Source organism: Phaethon aethereus (assembly GCF_964289735.1).
Source record: "Phaethon aethereus genome assembly, chromosome: 1".
NCBI lineage: Eukaryota > Metazoa > Chordata > Aves > Phaethontiformes > Phaethontidae > Phaethon > Phaethon aethereus.
Window position 1 is genome coordinate 41,179,333 of NC_138575.1, and position 12,337 is coordinate 41,191,669.

Here is a 12,337-nt window from a genome sequence, read left to right on the forward strand (position 1 = left end):
CTTTGTCATTTTAACACACCTTACCATCTTTCTTTTATTCTACTGCTTTACCAAGTGTAAAGTCTCGGTCCTTTCAATCTTCGAGGAAGTTTAAAAAGTTTTCCATCACTACTGCCATCCTTCATGAAATTTCTCTATTCCTGTTATAATCTCCTTGAACACTGCATGACCAAAACCATAGACACAGGTGTTACATGACCAAAACCAAGACATGGGTGTTACTCATTTATGTGACACCTTATTAACATTTCTAGTCAGCTCCTATCCTGTTCTTTCACTGTTTGAGTAACTTTTTGCGGGGACGGTCTGCAGGATACACTTGAAGAGCCAAGTAGAGGGATTAAGGGCAGGAAAATGCACTTGAGCCAAAACTGATACATGATTTCTGCTCGCTCACAGGAGCTGACACCTGACTTCTATTCATGCTAAAGTAATTTTGTATAACATAAAGCAGCAGTAGGGGCATACGACTAAGACTAAGTCTGTAAAGTTGTAATTCTATGGTTTGACCCTCCAACCCCTACTCACCCACCCCAGTTCGGTCAGATATTGATAGATCATTGATAATGGCTATATAAAGTGGTTATGGTGACTGCACGTGCTCAGAGGCTCTTTTACCTGTTCGTTCCTGGCTGAAGGAATAATTTTCATACTTCCCACTCTTCGTGGTTATCATCACATTGTAAAGTGTGCCTGGAGTAAGGCTGCTGAAGGAGCATTCACTGAAGGATTTGGAAACGGTGAGAGTCTGAACAATCTGGCCATCGTGAGAGAGTGTTACCGAATAACTGTCTACATCTCCAGAAGCTGGCAGCCAAGAAACACTGAGGTAGTCACTTCGACCTGAGTTATTTACTGTTACTCCAGTCACGCTGGAAGGAACTGTGCAACAAAGAGGAAAAAACAGAAGAGCTTTAACTAGCCAATTCCTATTGTTGTGAGAATGCCTGGAAAATAAGCAGTGTGGGACTCCTGAGCAGCTCTGCACTGACTCCCACTCAGTAGCACTCATCCGCTTTTTGGAAGGAAATTGTCTTTGGTGGCATAATTCCAGCACTTCTAAAATCCCAGAAGATGAGTTATCCCCTCAAATTGCCATTCATCAGTAATAGCAATAACTACTCAGGCTTTTATGACGTTGGGGCCCGTAGCAGAATGTGTTTCATTTACAATGAGTTCTCTGACGCCTAGTGGCCAAAAGATGAATGTAATTTGTTTTTCAAGCCAGCAAGGTGAGCTCAAAGGCTCCACATTGCCAGAACTACCATCACTCAGGTACAAAAATATCAGTTATTACAGGGGCAGGCCTTAATCATAATGAACTGCCACATTTTTACTGGACTATGATGCACTGAAGGGACTTACCTCAGTAGAGGGGATGCCCATCAGCTGTCAGAGTCAAAAATATTAGAAGATTTTACAAAATATGCCTAAGTACTTTAAGCCTTTTAGTGTTATTCTTCTCCAATTGTTTTTCTTTTTTTTTTTACCTGAAAATAGTTGTTTTCAAGAACATTGGAGGAAACTGCAGAATGCCTGGGTTTGCCAAATTCACATAAAGGGTGAAACTGCACTGTGTTGTCAACTTTTTACCTCTATTTAAATATCCAAAGGACTGGCATTACATTTCATGAGTCATTAAATTACAGAGTTTGATGCAATAGTAAATCCTGTCCTATGCAGTATAGAAGGGCCTCAAAACAAGTAATTTAGCCTGGCAGACATTCTTTAACGTTGGATTGGAAAAAAAGAATGGGTCATGAAAGACTGAGACACAAATTCATCCCACCACCTTTAGGCAGCTAATTTGCACACCTAAGTAAGGAGCAATCACCATATGCTGCCATCTAGTCAATGGAACAAGAAAGTTCCTTCCAAGGAGTGATTCACCCACGACAGCTGTACATCACTCTCAGGGCATATTTTTGTGTTCACTACAGAGTGATCCTGCTGTACAGAGCTCCTGCTGTAGGCAGAGCAGTTAGCTCCCTGAAGCTACGTTAACATGACTTTGGACCCACAGTGCACCTGAGGCCACACACAGGAATTATATGTCTGAAACTCCTGTATTTCTGAAGTCTCAGTCCAGTGGCTTAATCACAAGACCATTCTGTTCAATAAATTCAGCTTTTAGGAACTGAAAAAAGACATGCTGGAGTGTTTTCCTTTTTACCTGTCCTCCCCTCTGCGATCGTTTGCCTTGAAGATATCCCCCCACTGACAGTGGTGACAACAACAGAATAGAGTCCTCCAGGTTTCAGGGGATAGAAGTGGTATCTGTTGGTTTCACTGGGAACAGTCTCGTTTTTAATGACAACATTCTCGTGAATCAGTAGCACCTGGTACGAGTCTACATCTCCCAGTGCTCTTGTCCAGTTGGTGAACAAGCTGTTGGTTGATCCCTGACTTGCCACAGTCAGACCAGTCACTTGGGCTGGCACTGCAAAAAAAAAATTGTCATAATGTTACTGAGGAGAAACAAAATAAAACAAAACAAAATTCCCCAAATAACACGACTTTAGTCACACTGAGGAAGTGCATCAAAAGAACATTCCAATTTGCAGCCAGACTCAACAGGACTAAAAATAATCCAACTGTGGCCTGCTTCCTGTCTGATGGGATGTGGTCTATGGGAAACTATCTAAGGCACAGAAAGGTCTTGCAGGCTTTAGCACAGCTTTTCTTAGTCAGACCAAAATGATTCAAGATCAGTGAATGGGAAGAGATGGCATTTTATAAATACTGTTAAACAAAAGCCATCAATTTAGGAAATCACTTGGTTTTGTGATGACTACTTCAAATACAGTCTGTGTCTTTCATTCTCCCTTTCCTCTCCTATCCCCCATTTCTCACCCATATTAAATCGCAAACTAGTTTGATGAATACCTCAGGCACAGTCATCTATACCTCAGCGAAGTGTGAGACCCTTTAATTTTGGGCATAACTGAGATGGATGGTTTTGGTTTTACTTTTTACGTCAGAAGATCTGCAGGTCACTAACTTTTCTAGCATCCAAACATGAATTAATTGTTAAACTAACATGACATTTATCTAAGTACAAGCTGGTGAACTTAGCCAGACCAAAAAGGAAAAAGAAAGAACAGAAAGGAATGGAATATCTAGAACAAATTTTACCCACTTGTTTTTTCAATTTGACAATATTTGGCCAAAGCAAGGAAATACAGTTACTTCTTTCTAACTATTTCTGCTTACATGACCAAGCACAACTGAAATAAAGAACCGTTTAACTTTACAAAATGTGACTGTAAGCTTCATCTCTTGTTTTGTATCAACCTTTTTGCACACCTAGTACTGGATTAGCGATCATTAACAAAAGCTAGAAAATTAGGCACATAGCTGAAAAAAATGTAACATTCATGTAAAACTGAATCAAAAATCCCATCTGTTTTACAATACTGTCATAACATAACAAGGTCCAACAAGAACGATTTCTATGCTAACGGCACTTCCAGTGACATCTCAGGCTTCCCTGGAAGCTGACCAATCTTGGAAGCGTTTAAGATGTATTTTTATCGTATTTACAGCAATATTTTGCAAGCCTAGTAGGTTGTCCCACTGAAAAGAAGACTCAGAGGTCTGGAATGCTTATTAAGACCTATGTTCAAATTCACTGATGTTCATTCTTTATCACTTTGAATGTAATGCTGACACACTATCCCTTTCTGATGTGTTTTCAAGCATTGATTCCTACTAGTGAAGTGGGATACTGTAACCTTTATGCCTGAAGAGGCCTCCTAAAGGGGTGTAAGGCAGAAGGAAGTGAAATCCCAGCTATCTAATCACATAGCAAAGAAATGAAATTGTCAGTCAAACGTTTCAGGCCTTGGAAGGAGTTACAACACTTTAGCAAGGACCACTATCAAGTCATAGGCATGATTAGATTCATACACTAGCAGCTTGTTTTTCCCTGTGCTGTGCCAGACCAGAGCTACATTTTAAGATTTTGCTTGCACTGGAGAATGCATAAGTCAAGCAGAGTAAAGCAACTCATATGGTTTAACTTGTACACGTGCACAAGATTAGCACCCTGCAGGGGGTGGGAATGGGACCTTCCTTGTGTCACAGTTATCATCCTAAGTAACAGATACAGATTTTTGAATCAGAAAAGCAAAGAGATTCAAAATACAGTTTCAAGGTCACATATGTTTTGTGTCTGTCAACCCTGGAATGTTCCCCCTAAAGCAACATTTTCCTGTGTGGTGGTGTTTTTTTTTTTCCAGATGATGAATGCTTTGAATCAAGGAAGTGACCTTCCTGAAGATACCCCATGAAAACTGTTCTTCTTATATGGAATCTTGTGCTAATATAGATTGATCAGAAGTGACATAATATTTCAGAAAACTGTTTTGCTAAGAATTACCTATCCATTTCCCCCAAACCTTAAATAAATACTGCAAGATAACTGACAGTCAGAAATGAGAGACTCAGAAACATAACTTTTCTATTGAAGAAACAAATGTAAATTCAAGACTCTTGATATTTAGACACTGAGTTCATTCAGTTCACTACAAAGCAAATAAAGTTGTTAATGCTTAACAGAAGTAAAGATTAAAACAGTTTGACAGGATGATACCTGTTCTTCCTTCCACTGAAGTCCAGTTGCTTAAAATCCCACTAATGGTAGTGATGGTAGCTGTATATTTTCTTCCAGGTACCAACTCTGTGAAAGTGAATTCCTTAGCTTCTTTTGCAAGCCCTTTTTTAATGACAGTAAGATCCCTGTCTCCCAGTGAAACCACATAGCTGTCCCATTCCGCAGCTGGGGTCATCCACATGACACTAAGTGAAGATTCATTAGCATGCTTCACACGGAGTTGGAGAACAGGCTCTGGAGCTGTAAAGGTACACAAATATCACAATGAGAACAGGACTTTGTAGTGAACACACACATCATATCTCAAGCTGCTTTACAGAATCTGTTCTGTAAGACAGAAATGTGACAGCAACAGAGTATTTATAATCAAGAGGAGATTCTTTACGTTTCTCCAGGAAGCCAATCTTACAAATCTAGCATTTGTGCTACTCTTCCAGTAAAGAGCTGTGGCAGCAGACTTCAGCAATGCATTATGGCTGTAATGCTTAGGTTTAAACTTATGCCAGGATGTATATTTTAGTATGAATCATAGAATCATAGAATAGTTTGGGTTGGAAGGGACCTTTAAAGGTCATCTAGTCCGACCCCCTGCAATCAGCAGGGACATCATCAACTAGATCAGGTTGCTCAGAGCCCCATCCAACCTGACTTGGAATGTTTCCAGCAATGGGGCATCTGCCACCTCTCTGGGCAACATTTTCCAGTGTTTTACCACCCTCACTGTGAAAAATTTGTTCCTTAGATCTAGTCTAAATCTGCCCTCTTTTAGTTTAAAACCATTACCCCTTGACCTATTGATACAGGCCCTGCGAAAAATTCTGTCCCCATCTTTCTTATAGGCCCCCTTAAAGTAGTGGAAGGCTGCAAGAAGGTCTCCCCACAGCCTTCTCTTCTCCAGGCTGAATAACCCCAACTCTCTCAACCTGTCCTCATAGGAGAGGTGTTCCACTCCTCTGATCATTTTTGTGGCCCTCCTCTGGACGCGATCCAACAGGTACATGTCCTTTCTGTGCTGAGGGCTCCAGAGCTGGACACAGGACTCCAGGTGGGGTCTCACCAGAGCAGAGCAGAGGGGCAGGATCCCCTCCCTCAACCTGCTGGCCACGGTCCTTTTGATGCAGCCCAGGATACGGTTGGCCTTCTGGGCTGTGAGAACACATTGCTGGCTCATGTCCAGCTTTTCATCCACCAGCACCCCCAAGTCCTTGTCAGCAGGGCTGCACATGATCCCTTCGTCGCCCAGCCTGTACTGATCCCAGAGGTTGCCCTGACCCCCGTGCAGAACCCCACACTTGGCCTTGTTGAACCTCATGAGGTTCACACAGGCCCATTCCTTGAGCTTATCCAGGTCCCTCTGGATGGCATCCCGTCCCTCAGGCATGTCAGCTGCACCACTCAGCTTGGTGTCATCTGCAAACTTGCTGAGGGTGCACTCTATCTCACTGCCTATGTCATTGATGAAGATATTAAAGAGCACTGGTCCCAGTACAGACTGAGGGACACCATTTGTCACTGGTCTCCAGCTGGACATAGAGCCGTTGACCACTACCCTCTGGGTACAAACATCCAACCAATTCCTCATCCACCGAACAGTCCACCCATCAAATCCATATCTCTCCAATTTAGAGAAGGATGTTGTGGGGGAATTTTGCATTCACAGAGCAGAACCGTTCACAATGAATGGAAATGCAGTGAAATCAGTGAGCCTCCTCTTGAACTGTGGGTGCTGGACAGGGATACAAAACATTTGTACCATAAAATAGATCTACTCCAATTTAGCTGGAAAAAACAAGGATGCAAATTATAGGGTCAGAGTGACATTGATTTTGCACTGGTTCATATCTAAGTGAAGCTGGAAGACACAGTGGTATAAAAAAATAATTCTATCAGTGAGCTTCTGTGTGTGTTCATTGTGCATGCAGGCACACAGAGGGCATCCGTTACCTAACGTAGTCCCTTGACCTGATTTTGTCCCTGTTACTCTGAAATACAACTAATTTTCCAAGACTGGGGGTTTACGTAGGAGAAAATTAAGTCAGAACAGGGCCTAATACCTATGCTTCATAACAGGTACATTATGTACCTGGCTGTGGGTCAAATACAGTTGTGATACACCCACTGATGGATATTGTTAATTGGACTATGTTCTAATCACTTAGCTTTGTCAATTAAAAGTAACACCATAAACTTAAATTACTTGTAACGTGTATCAAAGTAAGCAAGATAAGAATCTGCCTTCCTCTGATCAAGTTGGCTAAAAGTTAGAGAAAGCTTCAGTTCTGTAGCATTTACTGGTCTTGCCATTGTGCAAAATCAACAAAATGAAGCCCTCAGGGAATGACAGGTAAGGGTGTAGCAGGAAAGGTGGGCACCAGGAAGTGTGAGGATAAAGTCGGCTGGCCCTATCGTATCTCACATTCTCCTGTGAGATAAGGCTCAGGCTTGAGCCTTACCTGAAACTCCTCCTCCAAGTCATCTTCTCCTCTGAATTGCACTTATTTTGCATTCACAGAGCAGAACCATTAACAATTATATTGCAACTATTTTTTAAGTTTGAAGCAATCGGATGTGGCTTTGACTAGCAAGCTCCAAAAGAATTCCAGTAATGTCACTGCAGTCTATATGGATTTCCTTTGGAAAGGCTGAGTTGAACTGGCTAACCCCATTCTATTCCTGGAGCACAGGAACAAGAATTGGGACATTATGGAACAGCCACACTAACATATACCTCAGCCAGTTTTGGTTAACACTATTGATACTAACTAGTTATATGAGCTGCCAAGTAAACCAGTTTGCCACTGAACACACTGATGAACAATACAGGAAAACCTATATTGCTCTCTTTAAAGAACTATATAGGGTGTCTGCAATCAGCTATAAAATGTAACTGTAAAATGTTATACATATAGTGTTATGCCTCAGTCATAACAGAATGGTGATATAATTCCCGAAACTTTCACTAACAATACAGGTACCACAAAAATAACCCTGAAAGTTTTCATAGAATTGCTAAAAATAATTATTGCTGTTTTTCACAAGGGAGCTCCTTCATACTGTATCAATAGTGAAATTTATCTGTGGATTCCCAAGTACTATTTCTTTCTGATTGTCCACAGAACCCAGCTGAACATTTTGCACTTTCACGCTTCCCAGACCAGCACGCTGACCTGTTCTCCCTGTGCAGCTAGTTTTGCTCTGCAAATCGCCACTCTCCACAATGACGTCCACATCGTACTGCCTCCCTGGGATGAGGCCCATGTCGTGGATGAGGTATTCCGTCGTGTCCTTCTCGAGGGTGGTGTTGAGCACGAGGGCTGAGAGGTTCCACAGGAGCAGGCGGTACCTCTCCCAGTCTCCTGCAGGGGGCAGCCAGTTGACTCGCAGAGACCTCAGCCAGCCACCACCACCGGCTTTCAGCTCAGAAACTTTCTGGGGAACTGAAACACAGAGATTGAGAGGGTAATTTTGAAGTGGGGTTATTTCTGGTAAGATGTAACTGCAGACTGGCAAGACCTGCCTCACAGCATAGCTATTGTAGAAGTACTTGGATCAGTTAGAGCAACGTGAGGTATCTTATCACAAAGGCTGGCATTGATTTTAAAGGTAATTTTTACTCTTCCCCACACAAACCATTCACTTTTTCACTGTTATTTTCTGGCATGAGAAATGGGGAACCCTTCTTAGGGCAGGCAAAATCTCCCCCATGCACTTCTCAGACGCATCTTAGCAGTTTTCAGACTAAAAATACATAACCCAGCTCTACTCAGGCTGCCACACGTCCTTCTTAATCCATGCTGTTGGTAGTAAAGAAAGCTGAGACCTAATCTTTTCCTATTGTAGATCTGTGCCTGGAGCAAGGGATAATAGTAGACCTTACAAAATTACTTAAAAATCTGTTAACAATTTGACTGCATGCAGCCTTCCCCATAATGTAACTTATTTTATACACTATGCTGAGTTGAATTCAAGATAACACAGTTGGTCGGAAGTGTAGTACTGTGGAACAGTTTTGTAACACACTCACCCAACTCTAAGGTCCAAAATGCATTACTGTTTTCTGCTCCCAAGCTATGCTGAAGCTGCTTTTGGCTTCCAGATTAACTGTTGTCAGGGAGTCAGGAAGGGGTACTCCCGGAACAATATTGTGCTCTTTATCTTATTTTGCCTGGAATCCAGATAATTTTGTCTCCTACAATGATTTTCTACAAGGCCAATGTAGGCAAAATAGCATTGGTGTTCTTACTGAAGCAGAAGACTTACACGTTCTGCCAGTTGCCATCCGATCAGTAAACAGTTCACCACTGATTGTGCGGGCAGTAACCTGATAAAGACGTCCTGGAGTTAGCTTGTCAAAGTGAGTCTCTGTGACCGGTGGCTGTAGAGTTTTGACTTCTTTAACTGATCCAAGATGAGACAGGGTGATATTATAGAAATTGAGGTTTCCTGAAGGTCTTCTCCACTTAACTTTTAGAGCATCTAAGCTGTCATCGTTAGTCACCATCAAATCTAAGACTTCAGCTGGGGCTAAAAAAAGAAAATAGGATAATAAAATACTTCTAGCACGGAACATATTTGGACCTGCTGCCTCCAAACTGCGATAGTTAAGTTTTGCTTTTGAATAGTTATGTGAGATGGAGTATGCATGATTGTGCCTGAACAGTGAAAGGGCAAAGTCTGGTCACAGTGAAACTAAACCCAGCCCTGTTTAAAATATTCTGTTGCTGAGAGTGACACCTCTTACGATGCCCACTCTTGTTTCATGGCATAGAAAATCTGTTAAGCTATGTCTGCACTCACACTAGTTGCTCTGACTATAAAACAGACGAGGCACATGCTCCTAAGAACAGAGATGCCTGCATAGATTTCGGTAGAGTGAACACTACAGCATCGCTGGAGCTATGCCACATTTACACCAGTGTAGAAGGGATTGGAATCAAACTCCTGTATTCAAATGCCCCACCAAAAGAAAGGCATAGCCACCTCCAATGTCTTCATTTCTCAGGCCTGGGGCACACTAGGTACTGAAACGGAGGACTGTGCTGCAAGCTAGATGGACTGTGTTTATGTTCCCAGAAAACCCAGGAGATTTAAAATTTTTGCACCCCACAACAGGAAGAAATAAAAAAATTATTAAGAAATAAAATGAAACAAGAGTATAACTCCCAGAACAGCCAGTGCTAGGTGACAACAGCACTCATCTATATGCCCTAGATGTCACAATATTGTTCACTTAATATTAACTTATATTTACATGGTGAGATTTCTGTAGGAGAAACTGCACCTTACGTTTCCCAGAAATTAAGGAAAGCAAAGGCATGAGCCTGGTTTTGCTTACATGAGTGTTTTAAACACTGGACTCTAGCAGGACGTGATCTTATTTTTCTCGCTATGACAACAGAACTCTATTCTGAAAAACCTTCCTGAAAAAAATCTTCATTTCTAAAACTCTGGTTCTGTGAATCAATACTTCTCTGTGAAAAAGAAACCCCAACATTCAATTTTAAAGTTCTTAACCTGCTCTACATTTGTTTTCACTTCCTTTTCAGAAGTGCAGCTATTTTGCAATCCAGAGAAAAGTCATCACAGAAAATATATTTTTGCAAAACTCACAACCCCTACATCCCCCTTTCAGCTAAGTAAGAATCATGGAGTTAAACTGCCTTCAGTACTGTGAAATAACCAGACTACACACTGCCTCAATTCACTGAAGAAGTTCAAACAGGAGTCAGATGAACCTCTTTCACAGATATGAGGTGATACCAGGGCACTTGGGCTCAGATAGTTAACACAGAACTTTACATGTTTAATGGAGCTGCCTACATTAAGCAGTGCAGCTAAGTTAGCTGCTGACTTTGCTGCCATGCTAACTTAGGGAGCCAAACAAGCCTGTGGTGTTTCTCCCTCCCTCTATAGCCTTTGGAGAGAAACACCTGCCAAGGGTAACTCAGCCACTGAAGTCTGGGAATATACACTTGGAACATGAATCATTTATTATTCTGAGATATGCCCTGTAAAATTATTAGATTATGGCCTTAGCTTCTTGTTCTGTTGTGCTGAATACTGAAATCATACCTGTCCTGACTGTTTGAAAACTGCTGCTCTCCAATCCTGCAGCCTGGGTTATGATAGAGAGGTTATACAGGTGGCCCGCTGTAAGTCCTGAAAAAGTGTAGGAAGTCAGAGGATCTTCTTGGTGAATCTCATGAACTGGGACATGATTATCCAGTAACACCAGCCTGTAACGATCCACGTGCCCAGAGCCAGGTGACCATGAAGCATGGATAGTGTCTGTCTCGACACTGACCTGAATATTTTTCACAGGGGATGGCACTGTTGGAATAAAAAACACATGCTTAAGGCCTAACGGTTATCTCCACAATTTTGGCAATTTTGAACAGATTTGCTTTTGAACTATGTTGAGTTTCTTTAAGGTTAGTGAAAACCCAATCCCAAATTTATGTCCAAATACACCATAACAACATGCCTCCACCCTTAGCAACCAACTCTTTATGTTAGTCACAGATTCATGTTTTGTTTATTTCTACTTATAATCAATGGATACATACATATATATATATCTCCTGCCAGGAAGAATAATTAAGAATATTTGTTGATTTCAAAATGCAGAACTGCAAAATACTGTAAGTGGTTGCATTTAGATGAACTACAGTAAAAGAAGACCTACCAGTAGATCCACTTATGTGAAGTTCCAGGGTACTTTTATTTCCAGCAACTGCACTGAGGACAATGTTGTATTTATTCCCAGGGATGAGACTGGAAAAAGTATTTTCTGTTTTTGAAATTCTTCCTGGTACAGAGACTTCTCGTATCTTTTTATTATTGTGATCAAATAATACTAGATTATAAAAGTCCACCTTTCCTGAGGAAGGATCCCACTGAACTTGCAAGCTTGTGAGTGTAGTTTTTTCCTTATTGATTTCAAAACGAGGTGGTGGTAAGGGATCTGTAGTTTAAAAAAAAAAAAAAATCCAACAGAAAACATAAACTGGTATTTCTTGCATTGGGATTGCCTGAAGTTTTACACAGCAGTACAAAAAACCTTCCAAAACTCTCCCTCTATCATTATCATGCTGCCAGTGCTTTTCAAAAAGTCTTTTTCTTTCCTTCTATGAACATCACATCGCTGCAACCTGTCTACAAGAGTGTCCTGCAGAATTCAGAAATGTTGCTTGTGTGTATGTGTACACACTCATTCACACACACACATAGAAAAACACCTCCAGTTGTGGATGTATATAACAAGCTTGGAAATCTGCTGATAGTAAAACTGTAACAACTTTAATAAGAAACAGAAAACATGAATACCCAGCAAATGACACTCAATGCCTCAGTGGAATGTAGCTTTATAGATACAATGACACCGGAGGCTTTCATTTCCTAGCACTCAGGCTAAACACTTTATCACTAATGGGCATGAGCATCTATACAATTTTAAGGGCAACAATCCTTTGATTTTAATATTAACTTCAACCACTTCAAATAGATTCTAATACAACATGCTTCTGCTCTGCTGTAGTATTGTTCATATAAATGTAAAAAAACCCAAACAGTACATTGGATAAACTTTTAGGAACTATATTTAACTGGAGCTATTTCTCTGAGAAACTCTCAAAATTCATTATGTTATTTATTAAGGAGCTCTCAAGTAAAATCACCTGTAAAATCTGATACACTCTAAAGGGATGGCAAACATTGGCCAAA

The 12,337-nt window shown here is 41.1% G+C and overlaps 1 protein-coding gene across 2 annotated transcripts in view; it reads right to left on the reverse strand.

Moving 5' to 3' along the window:
• Positions 1 to 12,337, reverse strand: part of PTPRB (protein tyrosine phosphatase receptor type B) — a gene marked incomplete at its 3' end in the record, with an annotated part of 61,964 nt that overhangs the window by 26,847 nt on the left and 22,780 nt on the right. For both annotated transcript variants that reach the window (XM_081997257.1, XM_081997256.1), the window contains exons 5-11: positions 11,301 to 11,579; positions 10,688 to 10,945; positions 8,876 to 9,139; positions 7,783 to 8,052; positions 4,595 to 4,855; positions 2,174 to 2,440; positions 619 to 882 (exon numbers count right to left, since the gene is read on the reverse strand). In XM_081997257.1, the coding sequence (XP_081853383.1) occupies positions 619 to 882; positions 2,174 to 2,440; positions 4,595 to 4,855; positions 7,783 to 8,052; positions 8,876 to 9,139; positions 10,688 to 10,945; positions 11,301 to 11,579 (1,863 nt within the window). The remainder of the gene's footprint in view (positions 1 to 618; positions 883 to 2,173; positions 2,441 to 4,594; positions 4,856 to 7,782; positions 8,053 to 8,875; positions 9,140 to 10,687; positions 10,946 to 11,300; positions 11,580 to 12,337) is intronic.